General features: G+C 33.5%; 1 protein-coding gene across 1 annotated transcript in view; it reads left to right on the top strand.

Moving 5' to 3' along the window:
- Nucleotides 1–20,369, top strand: part of LOC129220600 (protein unc-79 homolog) — a 144,637-nt gene that overhangs the window by 85,125 nt on the left and 39,143 nt on the right. Inside the window, exons 28-36 of the mRNA XM_054855029.1 lie at nt 2,331–2,507; nt 3,886–4,011; nt 6,616–6,737; nt 7,009–7,065; nt 7,178–7,266; nt 8,095–8,137; nt 10,872–11,054; nt 12,820–12,958; nt 17,229–19,097. Of these exons, the coding sequence (XP_054711004.1) occupies nt 2,331–2,507; nt 3,886–4,011; nt 6,616–6,737; nt 7,009–7,065; nt 7,178–7,266; nt 8,095–8,137; nt 10,872–11,054; nt 12,820–12,958; nt 17,229–19,097 (2,805 nt within the window). The remainder of the gene's footprint in view (nt 1–2,330; nt 2,508–3,885; nt 4,012–6,615; nt 6,738–7,008; nt 7,066–7,177; nt 7,267–8,094; nt 8,138–10,871; nt 11,055–12,819; nt 12,959–17,228; nt 19,098–20,369) is intronic.

Genomic DNA, 20,369 nt, shown 5'->3' with positions numbered 1-20,369 from the left:
TAGAAAGATCTTTAGATTGTAGTTTTAAAAATGCAGTTTTAGACGATCTTTCATAATGTTAGGTTGTGGGGAGAGTTCGTGTTTCCTCCACCGGCAAAATTTTGCAATTGAATTTCTAAAAACGTAATTTTTAGATTATGTTCACCATTTTAGAGAGAAGGCTATGGGGGTTTCTCAACCTGTAATTTTCAAAATTATTGTTCAAAAGTGCAATTTTAGACGATTTCTGGTGATGTTAGATGGAGAAGAGATTCAATGCCTCTTTACAAAACATTTTGAAATTGAAGCTCCAAAAATGTAATTTTAGCCTGCATTCCAAAGTGTTAGGGGAGGAGTTTTCAGGGACTCTCAATCTGAGCATTTACGAAGCTGAAACCAAGGTTTAAAGCAATGTAGAATGTTTCTGGTGAAAAAAGGGAAGACGCTGCTCCAGAAATTTTTTAAATTAAAAACACAGATTTAGGTCGATATTGTGTATTATTTCAGTTAAGCGTTTGCTCCCCTTTTAATTTGTAATATATATTTTATTTGAATAATGTTTCAAAATATTTCTTTTCCCATTGAGACATGAAAAACTCACCTTCATTTCAAAAAAATAAAGTTTATCCGGGGCAGAAAACTACTTCACCCCACCCAGATACGTCAGTGCAGTAAGTAGACCCAGAAAATGTCCCATGCGTGCAAAATTCTTTCTTTTTTTTGTGAAGGGAGGGGGGGGGGGAATTAGGGATTGTTTCTTTTTGCCTTCTAGCTTTATTGCAACTAACTTTCTTTGAAAAAAGCATTAAAGTAATTAACTAAAATCTTATAATATTTTTTCAAAATAATCTTACCAAATTACGGCCTCACGTCTTTTCTGTTTCCCACTTGGCGAGAGCCACTGCTGTATCACTAAAATATTAAAAGGTCACTCCATAGAAAACAGTCATTTTGTCCCACATGTGATCCTCATACAAGTCATTAAAAATAATACTTTAAAATATCAAAAAACAAATTTTTTCTGCTTAACAAATTACTAACTTATGTGGGATTTCTTAAGCAAAAAATTTCATCATTACCCTTTAAAATCATTACTTTTTAATGAAATATATGAACTGTTACTTGCGAGACAAGCGGTTGAATTTTCGTAGAGTGGCCCTAAAAGTATTTTTACTGAAACCGCAAACGCTCGGATTTCAAACAAATAAAATTATCAGACTGGAAATTGAAAATTTCATTATTTAAAAACAAAAACACTCAAATGGTTTTGAAAATGAGGATTCAAGATGGGGTTTCCACAATGTTTTTATCAATAATTGAAACAAAAAAGAAGATTGGTATATAGCAAAGACAGAGAAACCTCTGAATTTCATCCCTTCATTTTATGTTACCATAGTTGGCTTAAAATACCGTTTTTGAAACATTGGTTTTAAAAGAACTCCGGACGAGAGTTCCCAAGCCCCATCCTTTCTACTATTCTCATAAGAGGTGGCTTATATTTACATATTTCGGACGTTTTTTCCCAAAAAGCTTTAAGGATAGCACTTCCACTCAAATCCCTGAGAAATGCCCAAACTAAATCTGCGAGAACTTCGTGGCTAACTTCTGAAGCTAACTTCAAAAATTTTCTATGAGAGCATCCCCCCTCTCACCAACATCGTTGAAGATCGTCTGAAAATTTGTTTTTTAAGTTAATCAATTTTGAAAACTTTCTGAGGAAGAGACCTTGAATCTCTCGTCTTTGCATCATCAAAAACACATCTAAAATTGCAATGTTAGAGCTACAATTTCAGGCTTAACCCTCCTTAAACCGAAAAGTGGTTGGGGTTTAAGCGTCTCTGAACCTTTTTCCCCTAACATTATCAGAGATCGATAGGCTAAAAATGCATTTTTTATTGCTACAATTTCAAAAAATTCTTGGGCGAGATTCCCTGGTACCCTCATTTCCAAGTGAGTATTCTGCTTACGAGTATGTTCATATTTCCAATACTCAAATCTAGTTTTGACTCCCTGACTCCATTTTAAACCAAAAGCTAAATCCTCTCTCTACATTTAAGATGATTTTGAAAGGAATCAGATGCCACCAATTTAACACACTCACTTAATTTTTTGACCGTGCCACTACCCTACCCTCACCCCTTTTCCGGTGGTTATTTAAACTCCCATGCTCCCTGGTATATGGTACCCCCATTATTGAAGCTCTGCGCACACCCATGCATTTGTTGTTGGAGCTTTTTTTTTTAAATTTGTTGAAAGGTGACATTTGATCCGAGTTACTCTTATTGTGCTGTTTTTAAAATGTGAGTAATTTAATTCTAAATTTTTATCTTAACATGTATCAATTTCCTTAGATTTGAAGAACACCAATGTGAATAGTGAGATGTTTCAGAGAAAACTGAAACGAGCTCATGAAGCATTATCCTATACTCAAAGAACAAGGTCACTCGCAGCAAGTTTTGGTGACATTATGCCTTACAGAAGAACTGTTTCAGTTCCTTCTGCCATGATTTTTCGACCTGAAAAATTAGGTAAGAAATGTAAACAATTTTTTTTAGATTTAGATTTGAAAAATAAAGTTGACTTGTGGCATGACTTTAACTGTTAACAGTTGCAATTAATTCCATTCATTTGTATCACTTTTTACTTAAATATTGTTCTAAATATGATTCTTTAATGATTCTATTACATTGTTACTGAAATAAAAGAGTGAAAATGCTGTAACTAATTGATGTAAATATTTTTGCAACAAGTGGCTTTATTCTCAAAATAGAGTAAAATGTTTAAAGGCTATGGGAAGAATAATATGCTTTCCTGAAAGAAAAAAAACATTATCAGTTTAAAAATGAGGAAAATTTAACACACACTGCATAATATTTCTGTACAATTTTGAAGAAAAAAAAAGAAACTCAACCATACACACATATTTTTTTTCACCAATTTCACTAAATATCAGTTTAATATAACTTTTTTTTTTTTGCTGTTTGCTACTTCAAATGAATCAAAGTTCATAAGAAATATTTTCTCTTAAAATCCAAAATTCTTTCGCCTGACACTTTTTGAATAGTAATTTTAAGAAAAATAATTTTTAGGAGCATTGTCATTTTTTGTTTTAATCTTTTAATTTATTTTGATGAATTATTTCTGAGCTTGCAAACTTGGTTTTTCTTATGATGTCATTACAAACACAAATGTAAAGCCTAAGCCTTATACTTAAAATACACCACCAGCTCAGTTATTCCATCCGAGCACTGCAGTTTCGTGCTTTTTAGCACTCATCAGGCCGAAATAGGAATCACATGAGTTGGAGGCGAAATACCTCTTAAGGGAGCCAAGAGAGCCAAACAAACTGGTAGCTAATGTAGAATTAGCACCCTAGATGATTGACCGCAGCAATGGTGCGGTTCAACTCAAAGATTGATATCAAAGCATGGTATTTTGTAGTAAGTTACCGCCCTACTCTGGGCTGATGAGTGCTAAAAAGCACGAAACTGCAGTCCTCTTTTGGAATAACTGAACTGGTGGTGTATTTTAAGTATTTCTACCTTAGCCCCGGCTTAGGGCGGTAACTTACTACCTAAGCCTTATATTTACTTTAGTAATCATATTCAAAAAGTATAAATTGCAAAATTGCAAATTATTGTAGTTTTGCATCCTACATTTGATACAAAGCAGGTTACTTCAAAAAAATATCATAAACCTTTTATAGATTTTGCTGCAAATTTGAATAGATATGCCTATTCTGTTCACTGGTAATTATATTAGTCTCTGCTTCAGTCGATTCTCTGCTCAAAAATCTTGATCGAAATCCTCACAGACCTCATAAAATTATAAATTTAGCCATTCTTCCCTCTATGCATATCTTTCAGTAGTTTATGAGTATGCTCAAAAAGTTAATGTATGTTTTAGACCGAGAGAAAAGCTATGAACGACAGTCCTCTGCTCCTGTGCTGAAGCGTAAGAGTTCCCGATTGGTGGGTAGCATGGCGGGAATGGGAGGTCCTCTGCAACATTTTCCTAACAGCTTTTTTATTGGTAAGTACAGTTTTAAACTTATTTTTAAGGCCATAGATGCAAAAAACTTTTCTTCAAAATGTATTAAATAAATAGTAAAAAAAAATGCATTTATTGTTGAGGTTAGTCTCCACATTTCATCATATCTCTTTAAATGGCAACAAAGCTTTTGCAATGAGGTTTTGCTTTATTGATAATATTTTGTAAATTCTTACAAAGAAACAATTCTACAGAAAATTTATGGTGTCTATAAATGGCTAAACACAGCATTTGATTTCAATGCCGTTTTTATGGTGTGTTTGAAGATAAAATTCTTTAGAATGTTAAAATCGTAATTGATGTAATTAAAAACCTTTTAAATTTGAATTCTATCAATCAATAATTATAATTTTCCTAATTTTAAGAATAAATGAAAAAGAAGATTTTGACTAGAGTTTATGAAGGAAATTTGTTCTTCAAGTTTGAGGCAGCTCTAATTTTAAAATAGCTATTCTTTTCAAAATATAACACAAATACTGACAAATTTTGACAAATTTGCCAAAAATTTGTCATCTAATACATTTCTTCTACACTTTAAAACAATAAAATACACTTCCTTATTTTTAAAAACTTAAAACTAATTCTGAAAGTAAATTCTTCCGATGCATTCACGTTCTAAAGCTATCAAAACTAACTAACAGAGTAATGCAATATACCAGACAGTCCGGTTATCAAATCTAGAGACTGCAGTTTCATTCTTTTTAGAACTCATCAGTCCGGATCAGTGAATTACCGAGCTGGAAGCAGATGTCATTTCATTGAAACTGAGAGTACTAACAAATTGGTAGTCTAAATTTATCTCACCAGTGAGTGGCTGCAGCATAATGCGTTTGACTCGTGAATTGAAGGCAAAACTTGGGTATTTAGCAGTAAGTTACCACCTCGAAGCCATCTGGTAGGTTGCATGTAATTCTGCCTTAGCCCTGGCTTAGGGGTGTAACTTACTGCTAAACACTGCCATGTTTGTTGCCTTTGTGTTGATATGTGAAGAGGAGATACTGATGTTCAGCACCTCTTGCCGTCAATATGGGCAATATAGGCAGTTGTCCAGTTTCCTTGTTTAAACAAGGAAAATTCATTAATTGTTATGGCTAGTAAAGAAACATATTATCTGGTGCAGCCATAGTCAGAGCAAGTCTTCAAATAAATGAAGATTAAAAATGGAAAATGCAGTAAGTGCCAAATAAAAATTTTACATGGCATCAAAAATAAGATTCCTGGAGGATTGTGGCACTTACTGCGTTTTCCATCTTTTTGCATTATGGACTTGGACCAACCAAGATAAGTAACCTTTAATAACCTTCAATGGCACTTACTGCGCTATCCATCGCACGGGCGCTAACTGGTTGATTCACTGGCGAACCATGACAAAGTTATCTTAACTACATTTAGGGAGGATAGGCACATAAATCATTTACCACAGTGAAATGCTTGGCATTTACTTCACTTTGACAAAAAAGATTTTTTTTTTTTTTTTGAGCACTTAATGCATTTTCAAATTTTAGTCTTCAAATGTTGTCTCATGTAAAAGCTTATTATTTCCTGGTTCAAATTGTGTCAGAAAATTATTCAGAGTAACATATTAGACTGTTTCCAATATTTACTATGCACAAATTAGACTTTATGTATTGCAAACTAAATGGGTGCTTTAAGTATTAAAAAGAAATACAGCATTTTAGTATCTGATAAATGTTAGATTGTTAGTATTTATTCTCTTTTGTGTTTATGAAAGTTACATAAGTGTGTATTCAGTAAGTTACCACCCTATAGCCATGCCTAAGGCAGAAATACATGAAATACACCTACAGCTGAGTCAATTCCAGCCGAGGGCTGCAGTTTCTCGCTTATTAGCACTCATCAGCCCGGCAAAGGAGTGACTGAGCTGGAGGTGTATTTCATGTATTTCTGCCTTAGCCCTGGCTATAGGGCGGTAGCTTACTGAATATACCTGCCTTGCCTTCAATATTCGAGTTGTACCGAACCATTGCTTTGGTCAGTGCTAATTCTGTATTAGCTACCAGTTTGATTGGCACTCTTGGCTTCCTTAAGAGGTTTTCCACTTTCAGCTCAGTCACTCCTGTGCCTGGCTGATGAGTGCTAATAAGCACGAAACTGCAGTCTTCGGCTGGAATTGACTGAGCAGGTGGTGTATTTCATGCACATAAGTGTATGTTTGGGTCAAAACAACACTTTTATCAATACAGGAATGAGCTTCTGATTGACAAATCTGCATTGGATGTCTTTTCATCCATAAGCTCATTTCTTTTTATTTAGAAAAAGGTTTCTTTCTAATCTCAAAAACACGTGTCTGAAAATGAGTTGTTATTTGTGTTTTTTTGAATGTTGGGTTCATGTTTTTAACTGCATGTATTATCCCACAAGCACTGTCTTGATAATCATCCCCTTCCAGTAATATAGGGTGGTCATACTCTTTCTCTAACTATGATAATTTATTGTTCAAATACTTATACAGTAACTCTTACTTAAAAACTTGTGAGTATTGCTTTGTATTTAAAGTGTACTTTGTATGAAAGTAATACTCAAACTGTCCATCTTTCATATCATGTATTTTTTTCTTTCTTGCAGATGGCCATTTAAAAGACACTGCCCAAGAAGAGTCTCATTTTCTCAATGTCTTGTATCGAGCCATGGATACCGAAGAACATGACAATGAGACTCTGCACCTTCTTATATTTCTGCTTATGCAGGTAATTTGGCACTTCTTACAGGATTCCAAATTACTGGTCACTAGTTTTACTTCGAACTAAAGTCATTTTAGTTTGATGACTATGATTTTACATCCAGTCATGATTTCCAATGCCTGACTTTTTTAAAAAAAATCATAAAAAAGATTCATTTACTTTTCAGCTACCAAAATGTTTTGAAAAGTAGCACAAATATGATTTTTTTTTTATATGTTACATGTAATTTTCTTTTTGCAGTTCTTCATGCTTTATTTAAAAATTATGCATTTTACAGTTTTTGTCTAGACCAGATCCCATTCATCGCTCAGATGATAAGATCACTCGAAGTCAAGTAAGTTGTTTGTTCTTTTATGATGTTTTAAAAGCAATTTAATACTGTTTCGCAGTTTATCTCATACCTTTATGAAATACTTTTTCAAAAATTGTATGAACTTTGTTTTCAGCACATTGTTTTACGTCACTTGAATATTTTGCTTGGCTACAGCCAGAATCAAGGTGAAGGCAGATTTTTGCTGCCACCTCATAAGATACGGTAAGATTCTTTCAGTTTTCAGCATTCAATGAATCTTTTTTTTTTTAAGAGAATAAATTTTAAATATGAAATATTTAACAAGTGTTCCATTATGTTACTGGCATTTTTTTTTTTTTTTCAAAACAAGTAATTTAGGGTTAAACAAGTTTTGATTGAAACCTGCCAAAGATTATGACAGTACAAAAAAAAAAAAAAAAAAAAGGCAAAATGACATAATTTTAATATTGCTTGAATTGAATAAACTAAAACATGGTTTTGAAAGTTTTCTGCATGTCAAATTTTTTTCATACATTTTAAACAATAGGATTAGTTTTGCAAAAAATTGATTATGCATGAACTAAATAGCTGTTTTAGCCCTAATTGCTGGTCCATTTTGTAAAAGGAACATGAAAAAGGTCTCAATGAACTTAATATTGGGATTTGATTTCAAGTTCTGCCACCTAGAAATAAACTCTGCTCTTTTTGAAGGTGACTAAGTAACACTAAAAATTTTCCATATTAAATCATTTTTCATAATGTAAGATGATTATTTTCTATTCTTCTCCTTATTAGTTTTCTTCCTTTCTGAAAATTACTATAAACATACTCTCTCTCTCTCTTTTCATATAAAAATTCTTTATTTTATAATTTATTTCATTTTGCTTTAAAGTAGCAAAATTCCACTATAACAACTGTTCTAATGGGTTTAATATAAACTTCACATTGCTTTATTTTATCATAATCAATTTAAAGTAGAATACATTAAATTATCATTGTAAAATTAATACTTTTTAAAAATCCTAATTTAATATTAAACCTAATTTAATATTTTTTCAATTTGCATTTCAGGAGCTCGGCCATATTTAGCACTTTCCTTCTGTGCATGCCAAAGGTAATAAAAAATTTTTTTGCTAAAGAAATGCATTTATCTTTGTATCATAAAAATTCATAGAAGCTTTTCTGATATCTTGAAACTTGAAAGTCAGAAATTTATGGTTTGCGAATACTTTGAAATAGTTTCACCTGTAAACTTTATGCATGTTTACCTCTTGCTTTTGATTGATTTTAGTTTTTTGTTTGTTTCCGCATATTTTCCATACTCACTAGAATAAATTCCAGTATTTAAATACACCATGTAACTTGTATGTGCACGTCTTCAGGTACTAACAATAATGCCAAGTAATATCACCTATACAGAAATCTAGTGCTTCAGTGTGCAGCTTTTTTTTTAATTTTATTTATTTATTTATATATTTATTTTACTTGGTAGCAAACAAATATTCTTATTACTTTCAATTTAAAAGTTTGCTTTCAGCACTATTATTATTTATTTGTTTTTTGCAATGTATACAGAAAAGGGGTTGCATTTACTGTAGAGCGTTACCCCAAACCCTGTGGACATTCACCTTTTTTTTTCCCCTCTCAATTTTTAGACCACTTCTTTTAAGGTTATTTTTCTCTCTTAAAAAATAAAAAAAGCTATTTTTTGAGCGTTTTTTTTTTTTTAATTATTATTTTATTTTCTTTTTTCTTTTTGTTTTGAGTCAATTTTTTGAAAAAATCCAAACTTCTTCTGGTGATTCTGCACTTTATGTTGTAACTATTTTGAAGAAAAAATATCTGTCACATAAAATCTGAGAATAATCACAAAGATGAGTAGAAGATGAGTTTTGAAGAAGAACTATGGTTTCCAAAGGCTAGAAAACTGTCTTGCCTGGAAAAACGTTTAAAATTGAGAGGAAAATTGTTATTTTTTTTTTCTTCAAATATATCTTAATCAAGTATAGTCTGCAAATGTTGAGGGAGCGTTACCCCAAACCCTGTGGACATTCACCTTTTTTTTTCCCCTCTCAATTTTTAGACCACTTCTTTTAAGGTTATTTTTCTCTCTTAAAAAATAAAAAAAGCTATTTTTTGAGCGTTTTTTTTTTTTATTATTATTTTATTTTCTTTTTTCTTTTTGTTTTGAGTCAATTTTTTGAAAAAATCCAAACTTCTTCTGGTGATTCTGCACTTTATGTTGTAACTATTTTGAAGAAAAAATATCTGTCACATAAAATCTGAGAATAATCACAAAGATGAGTAGAAGATGAGTTTTGAAGAAGAACTATGGTTTCCAAAGGCTAGAAAACTGTCTTGCCTGGAAAAACGTTTAAAATTGAGAGGAAAATTGTTAGTTTTTTTTTCTTCAAATATATCTTAATCAAGTATAGTCTGCAAATGTTGAGGGAAGCTTCTAATGGCTATCAGGGTTGGCTTTCTGCCGGCAGAAACTAGTTTTTGCCGTGCCAGTAGCAGAAACTGGTTGTAACCAGCAAAAACCGGCAGGAACTGGCAAAAACTTAAAAGCGTCTTTAATAACTCAAGTAATTACTAAATGATATTTGTTTGGATAAAATAAAAAAAAAAATTAAACTTCATTTCATCATTAAAAAAAAATAAAATCCTATTTTAGTGCCCTTGATTACCCCCCCCCCCCCTTTTGTTCAGAAAGGGATCTTTTAAATTGCAGATGCTCGTAATATTTGGATTAATCTAACAAAGGATGAAAATTCATATGGGTGCTTAGGAAAGAGGAGTGACATAGAGAATTAAACAGGCATTACTGATTGTAATATGCTCGCTTATATGCTTCATCTAAATTGCTTGTGATTGAAATTATTATGTGCTTCAAGAAGAAAGTGCCAGAATTTTACTTGCCAATATTAAGCTAGATTTTGTACCTATTGTTACAACTTTGCAAAACAAATAGGCTTCATTTCTTGAAACTTATTTTTCCAGTCAAATTTTTACTATTATCCTAATTACTACATGGTGGATCAGTTTAAAAAAAAAAAGAAAAATTCACAAACATTGCTTGTTTTTTGATGCATTGCCTGTTAACTCTTCTGTTTGAGGAATATTCTAAAGTTTCTCATTTGTGCATATTAAATCGAGAAACTGTTTAGATTTTTAAACCACCTTTTCTAAGAGGCAACTGCAGGGTCCAAACACTGTAACTTTTGAATTTTGATAATATTGTAATTAAATTGCTTTGGTTAACAACTAATTATTTTCTCCATGCATTTTCTATTGTATGTGATTAGTTAACTTTTTTGTCATATTGTGAGTTTTTGCCAGTTTCTGCCATAAATTTGGCAGAAAGTGGTTTTTGCCATGCCGATTTTAACTGGTTTCTACCAGTGGTTTTAACCACCTCGGCAGAAACTTGCCAACCCTGATGGCTATATATATATATATATATATATATATATATATATATATATATATATATATATATATATATATATATATATTTTTAGCTAACAGTTGTTGTTTTGCATTTGAAAGTATCAAAAGTCATTCAATAATCCAAAACATTTCTCATCTATGATGAATGAAAAAAAACCATTGTATGATCTATTTTTATTCATAATCAATTTTTTTTTTTTTTTTTGCATTGAAAAAAAAGTTCTAATTCTTAACTGTTGTTAAACCTTAACTGCAATTATTGTTCGTATTTTTAAAATTTTAATGTTCTTATTACATTTGTGAGTTTTCTGCACATTTTTTTTTTCTATATACCAATGAAACAATGACCAGTTTCTGAACACAACTAAATTTTTTATTAATTTTTGACCATTTAGGTTCTGGACAATAATTTTACAATGGGAAATTTCTTACTTCCGATGTGCATGTCTGTGCTAGTGTGTTGTCCCTCGCCTCTCAAGTATCCTAGTGAGCACTATCCACCTACTTACTCATTGTGGCTGTTGGATCCATTTTGTCGGCATTCCTGGCTACAGTCCACCTTGGTCATTATGTACAAAGTAAGGCACTACACCATAATATTATACTATTGATTACTTGTGAGTCTATTTTGATAACCTTCAATTTTATTTGAAGATCTTTTTTTTATACCCTGAAGTATCATTTCTGTACCTCAGAGCCAGACTAGCTAAGTCCAAAAATTGATTTTCTGTTTTTTAATGCATTGTATGTAGAAGCCTATTCTGCATCGAGCCATGTGAACATAATTCTAAAAAGAAAATCTTTTGTAATTCTTCACCGGTATTAACCCATTCAGGACGGCAGTCCGCAGAAGATAGCACTCCCTCAGGACGGCAGCTGTTACACGCGGACTGTGTGCACAGGCCGGGGCAATTTCTCCCGCTAAGCCTAATATGCAATTTCGGAAAGTACGCGTACATAATAATGGATAAAATGTATACTTTGAGCAGAAATGAAACCATTTTTTAATATATGATAAAATATATCAAAATTTCAATCATAACAAAAGATTGGATGAAAAGTTGATATTTAACAATAAAAATGCAAAATATATTGTTTCTTACAATAGCTAAAAGTACCAAAATTAAACAATATATTTTCTACAAAACAGGAAAAATATTTGTGCTTAATATTATGAAATACTTGAAGAATGTAACAATTAATATTTTAAAACCACATGAAAATTTTCAAAGCACAGATAAATGCGCTTTGAGTATTCTACACTCATACGTAGTGTTACATCTTTTATTCTGCTTTGAGCAAATTACACATCTCCATCTAAGTTCTTTGCCTTCTTTTTCAGCGTATGATTTTCGAAAGTAACTACTCTATGAAGAACTCCAACAAAAATAATTTATAGTTGTTTCAATGTGACCCAAGAGATCCATAGATGGATCTCATAAATTAAGATATTTCCTCCTCGCAAAGATAACGTGTTCACCATGGCTACCAAATGAACATAAAAGTAAAACCTCTTGCTAGAATATCTTCCCTCCAAACCCATTATAAATGGAACCGATACTAGAAAGAGCCACTTCAAAATGAGTATACGTTTCCCTTCTCACTTGCGAGCATATGTTTATATTTTCTTTCACGAAATCCAATAAATCACAGACACTTGACAGACCCCATTCTGATGTCAGACAGAGAAATACTAATGCAGGAGAGCAATCATTTGAACGGAACATGGATAAGTAACAACGCCATCTAATAGTAAACATTTCGTTCCAAATCCAAAACACAGAATAGCATCATTAGGCCGGCTGCGTACTACTTACCGTAACCCACAGATGCATTTTTCGTCTCTGAAGAACCACCTAGCGCTGACACAAAGATGCGTCGTTTGTCCCAAACGGGTTAAAAGAGTGCAAGTCCAATCCTTTGTATGAGCCAATTAACCGTTTTTCTTCTCTCATGTAAAGTAGCGATTATGTGACTTACTTTGTTCTTGCTCTGAGATACAGATTTGTGGATGTTGTTTTTATACCCTTCTGTTTATTGCCTTGACCTTGTTTCAGTGCACTTCTTTTCATTATTTTAGTTTTGTTTTGAAAAATTTTATTTGTAAATTTTGATTCACTAAAAATACAATTTGATCTTTCTTTAATCTCATCTTGATGAATTTCAAAATTATTTGTTAATCTTGCTTTAAAAGCCTTCTATTAGGTTTGCAAGTCTTGTTTTGATAGCCTTCAAATTTATTTATATCTTGTTTAGATAACTTTGTAATTTATTGATAAATCTTGTCTTGTCTATTTTTGATATTTATTCGAAATCTTGTTTTTATAACCTTCAATTTTATAGTACCACTACGACACCTTCCCATTTACACGCTCTATCCAGTGGTTGATCTTAATTGTTCTAAGCACTCTGAAAGCACAACGTCATCGCTGCAAGCAAATCCACGAGCCCTTGCTTAGCCCTCTGCCTTCAAGATCACGAGGTTAGTTATATTACAGTTCTGTCTTAATTCCCTCTTCCATCCAAATTTCATTTTGCTACTAAAAATCAGTATGAGCTTTATTAACTCTTAGGATAGAAGAAAAGATAAAACTTGGATATAACTATACAAAATAGAATTTGTTTATAATGGAATTAGAGTACATCTCAAATCTCTCGGGAAGAGAAAAAAAATTAAAGTATTGAGTTTGCCTTGAGAGCTATTGCTAATTTCACCACCTGGTATCTTATAAAAAAGTTCTTTTTCAAATGAAGACTTTCCCATCAGAACTGATTTATGTTGAAAAAGTGAAAATCTTATGTCTCAAACGATTTTATTGCTGCAATAAAAATGTTCACGATCGGCAAAGAACTAGGTAATGGTGGGGAGCTGCAAACCTTTAACCCCTAACATTACCCAACATCGTCTAAAATTGCGTTTTTGGAACTTCAATTTCGAAATATTGCCGAAGGAGGGTTCCTGAACTCCATCCCTTCGATAATGCATTCAAAAAGTGTATGAACGATATGAAAGATGGAGTACGATTTCGTTTTTAAAGCTTCAATTTCGGGGAAAGCCCAGAGCGACACCCCTCCCTCTTTCTCTAATGTATTTATATATTAATAGTATATGTTAATATTAATAATGTAACATATTAGTAGAAGGTCGCCCAATATTTTGATTTTGGGACAATCATTTTGAAATAATTGATGTAAGAGTCCCTGAATCCCTCTTTTCCCTGAACTTTACCTTATCTAAGCACGTATGCGGGGGAAGGGGGCCTGAAAATATTTTCCGTCTTGAATACTTCACCAAACTTGCATTCATGGCTATGTCTAATAAAAGATTACTCTTGTAATTGTCTTGTAATTTTCAAATTTCTATTTTGCATTAAATTTCGATTATTTTTTTTTTAAAATCAAATGCATTCAAAATTATTACGTGTCATTAATAACAGTTAAATAAAACTTTCAACTCTAAAATCAATTTTGCTTATTTTTAGGAAGATCTCCATATCAATTTCAAGTTTCCTCAGCCTCCCCCCCCCCCCCATGACTTCCTAGATACACCACTGACTACATGGTTAGTCAGTAAGTTGGTTTCCAACCCATAAGAGGTGTCAGGAATTGGTTACTAATTATTTTCATATATGCCAATAGGTGACAGTACTATCTAACTATATAAGATATTCAATTTGTTATACAAGATCAGCAGTTATATTAAAAAAATTAAGTATAGCAAATGCTTGAGGAAGTTATACAAGAAAGGCAGTGAAGCATAGTGAATTTCTTGTACACAACTTCTTCAATTTCCATCTGACAGCTCAGACTTAGCTCTAAACAATTATAGCCTGTTATGTCTGCAACAAATTACACCATGTAGAAATGACTGAGACAGTACAGTCCAAAAAAAAAATTACTCAAAAAAAAAAACTACTTTATGAATTCATAAAGAGATAGAACAAATGTATCAAAATAAATCGCAATTATACAAATACAAAAGTGACGACCAGCAACAGGCTCTGGGCCTAGCTAAACTAGTCCTAGTCAATTTACAATGCCCAGTGAAGATCAATGGCCCTCTTAAAACTATCTACAGTCGAGTCCCGACTTACGCGAGGGATGCATTCCAAGACCCCTCGCGTATGTCGAAATTTCGCGTTGTAGAAAAAGATATGCGTAAAAACTTTTACAAACATATCCAAATATTTAACACACTTTTAAACACCACCTCAAACTGTTTTAAACCATTCCTTAACTATACATTACCATTTCGTACATCAAGAACAGAATTTTTATTTGTATATATTTTTTTTTAAACTGTTTTATTCAACAGAAAATATCGTTACGATGCAAAATCAATGTCCAATGGGAAAGAGGGACATAAAATAAACTAGTACGGCATGTACGGTATACTAATAAAATAATGCACTTGGATTGTACTGTAGAATAGATCCAGTAGTGATATTCGTACCTTAAAAAATGAAGAAGATGATGATTTATGCTGCGTGATCAAACCGTTATTCGAATATATATTTTAAATACAGTTGCATCACTAATTTTATAACGTTTCCATCTATGGCAACACCCTGTTCTAAGTTTCTTTAATTTACAATAAAAGAGTAGCTTCTATTTTCATCATGTTTGCATTTTGCGTGGACACTACTCGGCGAAATTTTACGAATTTCCTTTTCTTGACTTTTAATTGTGCGTATGGAAGAATCACTCATACCCAATTGTCATGTTACCTTACTTTAAGTAAAACAGCAGTCTTAGGTGTCATAACATTTCATCAACTTTCGCATTTAGCATGAAAATAATAAAGGAAAATGAGGAGTAGTTATTTATATGCACTAACAAGGCGATGTTCAGACAAGTACGCTGTGGGAACTTCAGCTCTCAGTGATGCTAAAGGAATGAAGGTTCATTTTCGAAAAAAAAATATTTTTATTAGAATATTAGGAATTACAAAGTCGATACTTACGCACCACGATTTCCTTCCGAAAATTTTCGTGTTGCTGCCAATTAATTTGCGTTAGGTCGAAAATTCTTTACTGGGGAAAAAATCGCGTTATAGCCATTTCGCGTAAGTCGAATCGCGCTGTAGCGGAAGTCGACTGTACTCCCTTGCTCATTACCACCTCTTCCAGTAAGCTGTTCCAAGGTTCCACTACCCTGCTATAATAATAATTTTTCCTAATATCCATGTTAGCCTGAGATTTAAATAGCTTAAAAGAATGACCACTTGTCCTGTTTTCAGTGCTAAACTTCAGCCCCGTAACATCTTTCATTTTAATAAATTTAAACAACTGAATCATGTCCCCTCGCTCTCTTCTTTGCTCAAGACTGTTCATTTTTGCTCTCATAAATGCCATGTTTTGTCTGTTCGTTATATTATTGTGGTGGAAAAGATTAAGGATCGTGGGGAAAAGCGAAACCACCAACTTCACAAATGGTGACAATCAAAAGATGAAGAAAATTAAATTTTGACCGATTGCACACCGCAACAACTCCAGGACGTCTCAGCGTTTTATATGGTGCTAGCGAGGAAAGAATTAACAAAAAAAGACCTACCCCAATGTTGTCAAAGCAAAAAAATACACTTCACACAGATTGGCAGAGTCACATGATGTTCTTTATTTTCGACCTTTTACGCACATGGGTCGGGGAGCTCCGTGAACGGATTTAGGACTCACATAGAAAATATGACAAATAAAATTGTAGTAAAATCAATTAATAAAGGGAAAAATTTAAGTAAAAAAAAGTCCAGTCTATTGAAGATGATCACTTAACCAAACACAGCCAAATGACAAATTGAGGAACGGGTGGAAGTTTGTTGTTGCACTGGGGGATCGATAAAAAAGGAAGGCAAAACGATTTTTCGCAGCTGCAATAGGGAGGAGGCAGGCATTGATGCCACTGGTGACAGGAAAAATGGCGATAGAAGTGGCTATCTCCTCTCCTTGATGTGGCTACCGCTCGATCGTCAAAAATGGCTAAAATGGTGCCGGAACGCAAGGCCACTCACCCATCTTCAAGTTAGAATTTCCAGCAGTTGGTGATGTTCAAAATAGAAAAAAACGCGATCACAGGGAGGGGGGACTATGCCGAGTGGACAATGAAGAACGACGAAATCATCATTCCCTTTTTGTGGAGGTGCCAGGACAAGTTGAATAAGGAAAATCAGGCAGACACCACCATTTTTTTGCACTCTCTAAGTTAAATATTAACAACTTAGTTGACTAATTTTACATAATTTGAGTCCGACACGGCTTCCACTCATGGGAATAATTACATTCCCGACTTCTAGTCGCTAAAGGCAGATGGAGAGGGATCGGTTATCCCCTCCATATTTTTATCATCGGTACTTTTCAGTCATTCCATTGCAACTCCCGAAACACACGTCTATCACATGTCAAAACTTGCAACCGACTACCTCAAAAAATCTTGAACTATCCCCAGCAAAAACCCCACGCAGTATTCATGCGCGGTGTCCTTAGCGAGGCCAGTGGGAACACAGGAAAATGACATCACATAACTGTGACCATGCCTACAGCCAATTAGCAAAAAGGCGGGAAAACAGCACATCGCAGGGAGAATAAACGTAAAACATGGCAGCCAAAAACTCTGATGACACCATTAAATTACCAAAAGTTAGAAAATGCGAAAATAGAAAAAAAAAACTTGAATCAATGGAACAATATATGATTACTATATCACAATTATTATCAATTTTCTTTTTAATTCATCTGAAGTTCAATGTTTCATTTCAGATTTTGCTGCATCATGTGTTGATATGGAACACGTGCTTGAAAGAGACAAAGATGGCTCATTTGATACAAGCTCTCTACATGAGGATAGCTCTAAGTCATTTCGGGGGAAACCAAAATTTTCTAGCAGCAAAATAAATGATTCAATTTTAGACCAGCAAACTCAAAAGCAAATTGGGAAGGAAAAGAGTCACCAGTGGAAATCTTGGAAATCTGGAGAGAGGAGTTGTTCCAGCGAAGGCGAAGATGCAGAACCTGAATTGGAGGCAATTCCGGAGAGTCCAAAGTCAGAGAGCTCAGAGATGGAGCATTTCCAATCAGATCTGTGTTACCCACCAATGGCTGACCTGGCTTGCTCTAAACCTGTTGAGGATTTGGCATATGCAACTGAGAGCGTTGCTGCTTCTAGCTCATGGACTAAAGCCATTGATGAATTTGCTCTCATATCCAATTCGGATGGATCCAATCCAGAGGAGAGGCTTCAAAGTCTGGTTGATGTTCCTCTGAGCTCTGTTTCTTCTGAAGCAGAGAATGCCAGCATAGTTGAAAAGTCTGCTGTTGAAGTTATGGAGAAATATTTGTTCACTGAAGGTATTCCTAAAGATCACGCTTCAAAAGAAAGCTCCCAAGTTCAACCAGCAACTGTCAAAAGAATGTCGCAGCAGTACTCATTGCCAGAAAAAGATTCTGTACCAATGAGTTTTCCAGGTGACAATATTTTAACCGAGAAGCAACAAGTTGCTTCAGTTTCACCAGAAATTCAGATGAATGAAAATATTGATGTTAAAAAATATAATATGCCCTTTCATTTAACGAAGCAGTTTGAAGGCAAAGAGGACGTGTCACGAATGAAAAGTTTGCCTTTTGAATCAAATAAACATCAAAGCGTAGCTAGGAGCAAAACCGACAGCAATATCTTGGATTTACCCCAGTTAGAAACAAAAGCTTCTCATTCCAGGTATCCTCATTCAATGTTCTCCAGCAAAAAAAGTTCTCAGTCAAAAATTTCAAGACAAGCTGAAATACTTGGCAGTGAAAGTTTAACTGTTCCTATTTTCAGGCCTCCACTCGAAAGATTGCTCCCAATTGGATTACCAGAGAGAGAAAAACTAAAAAGAAGTGAGACACTTGTCGTCCCTCCTGCTGAACACATGCCATTACGTCATCAACTGTCTGTGGACCATAATTTGTCTCGTGATTCATTCCTGAGTAGAGATTTGTGCGAGGACAAGGGTGTCCAAACAGGAAATGTAGATCCTTTGTTTGATATTCCTGCCCCCGAAAGACTGCTGCCAGTGGGACCCAAACCAACTAAGAAAGATTGTTTCCCTCCTTTTATAAAGCAGGAATCCAGACAAAAAGTTGAAGATTTGCCAGTGGTGTCCATACAGCAGAAACCTGATGAAGATTCAAAGAAGGAAGACACTAGAGTAGATGTTGAAGATGAGAAATCAGTCATAGATACAAGCAAGAAACATGCTCTTCTCAGTAGAGACAGCACAGCAATTGAGCTCTCTCTAAATAAAAATCTGAAAACAGAAATTAGTTTGCCAGAAAATGAACCAAAAGACTCGGGAGCCGAAGTGGGAAAAAGTGCACTTGCAACAGCAATTAAGAGTGAAAATTTTCCTAACAAGATATTTGATTTCACCTCTGACTTGTCTCAACCTGCCTCTGCATTTGGAGTCTTTGACGTGTGTAAGCTTGCCATGGATATGAAAACTCCTGACTATACAGGTCAGGATAAAAAGCATCTGAAAGATGCTGAATCTATGGATAACCTTGCTTGTCCTAGTAATGAAAAGCAGATCAATGAAAAAATTGAGCTGTCAACTTTTAGTGAAGTCACTCTGCAAAAGAGTCTTGAGAAAGGTAATATATAATAAGATTGTAAAATAGTTTGTGTGCATTTTTAGTTTTATTTGTTTTTTGATGATTGGTATTTCAAGTAAGATTTGTGATGCAGTCAGTTTATTTGGAGAACTCTTTGGAATAAACAGGGAAACATAAAAATTATTTACAATTGAAGGTTTTTATTTGTTTTAAACCTGATGAAAATGTAATATTATCATCCCTTTTTATCCACCTTATAATTAATGATTTTTTAACGGCACATAGGAACAAGCATGCTTTATTTGCAACTCTTGCTATTTTCTTGTGAAGTTGAAATGTATGCCCCTCTAATAATAATAGTAATAATATCGACTTTAAGTATGGATTTCAGAAAGAATCTATGACCATTATAGATTCTGCAAATGTGTAATATGGAAAATGTAGCTGCATTCTAGAAAAGTCTAAAAAGGAGTTTTTTGTTTTGAAAAACTAAGGTATAGAAAAGTAGTAGCTATTCTATTGTTGAGAAGCTAATGTTGAACTATTTATTATATTTAGAGTAAAAATCATTTTTGAATACAATTTTCGATTTTCCACAAATTTGACAAGAGAAATTCCAAAAAAAAAAAGTTAATAGAAACTAAATTTTTTTAGAAAAATAAAGGTCTGGTTTGTGCTGACAAGCATTTTTTGACTGGGCAATGCACCCAGTAGCAGTTTCATTCTAGAGTCAGAACTACTGATGTCATCTTCCCATTGTTAGTACAGTCGAGCCTCCATATATCGAACTTCCACATATCGAAATTTTCTATATATCGAAATCGCAGCAAATTTCAATGTTCATTACATAGAAAAATTGTTTCTATATATCGAAAAAATCTCTACACATCGAAATTTTTTAGAGACATTCGTAGATTTTTTTTTCCACTTTTGACTGTTTGTCTCATGAAAACTGAAGGTTACGGGAGAGAATTATGTTCACTAAAGGCTGCCGCGTAACATTGTAAAATCAGTTTCAAGTTATCCCTTTTGTCCGTTGATTCTCATTCCTAGTCTTTTTAGCTCCAGTAAAAATCATTCAAGTTAGGTAGAATGATTTTTTACTTTTATCCGATTACATTGTCAAAACGAAAATCCATCTAATGTTGCGGATCAAGTTGAATTGCCGAAGAATGAAGATGTATGAAGGCGCAAAAATGTAATTTCTGTTAATTTTTTAATTATTAACTTTCATTTAATCCGATGCTCATATAAATTAGAAATCAGGTTTCATACACGAAAATTAGCTTTAATTTTAATGTTTTAGGAGAT

The sequence above is a fragment of the Uloborus diversus genome, chromosome 4, assembly GCF_026930045.1.
Source record: "Uloborus diversus isolate 005 chromosome 4, Udiv.v.3.1, whole genome shotgun sequence".
Classification (NCBI taxonomy): domain Eukaryota; kingdom Metazoa; phylum Arthropoda; class Arachnida; order Araneae; family Uloboridae; genus Uloborus; species Uloborus diversus.
The sequence above is the reverse complement of the archived record's forward strand: the minus strand, read 5'-3'. Positions and strand labels throughout refer to the sequence as shown.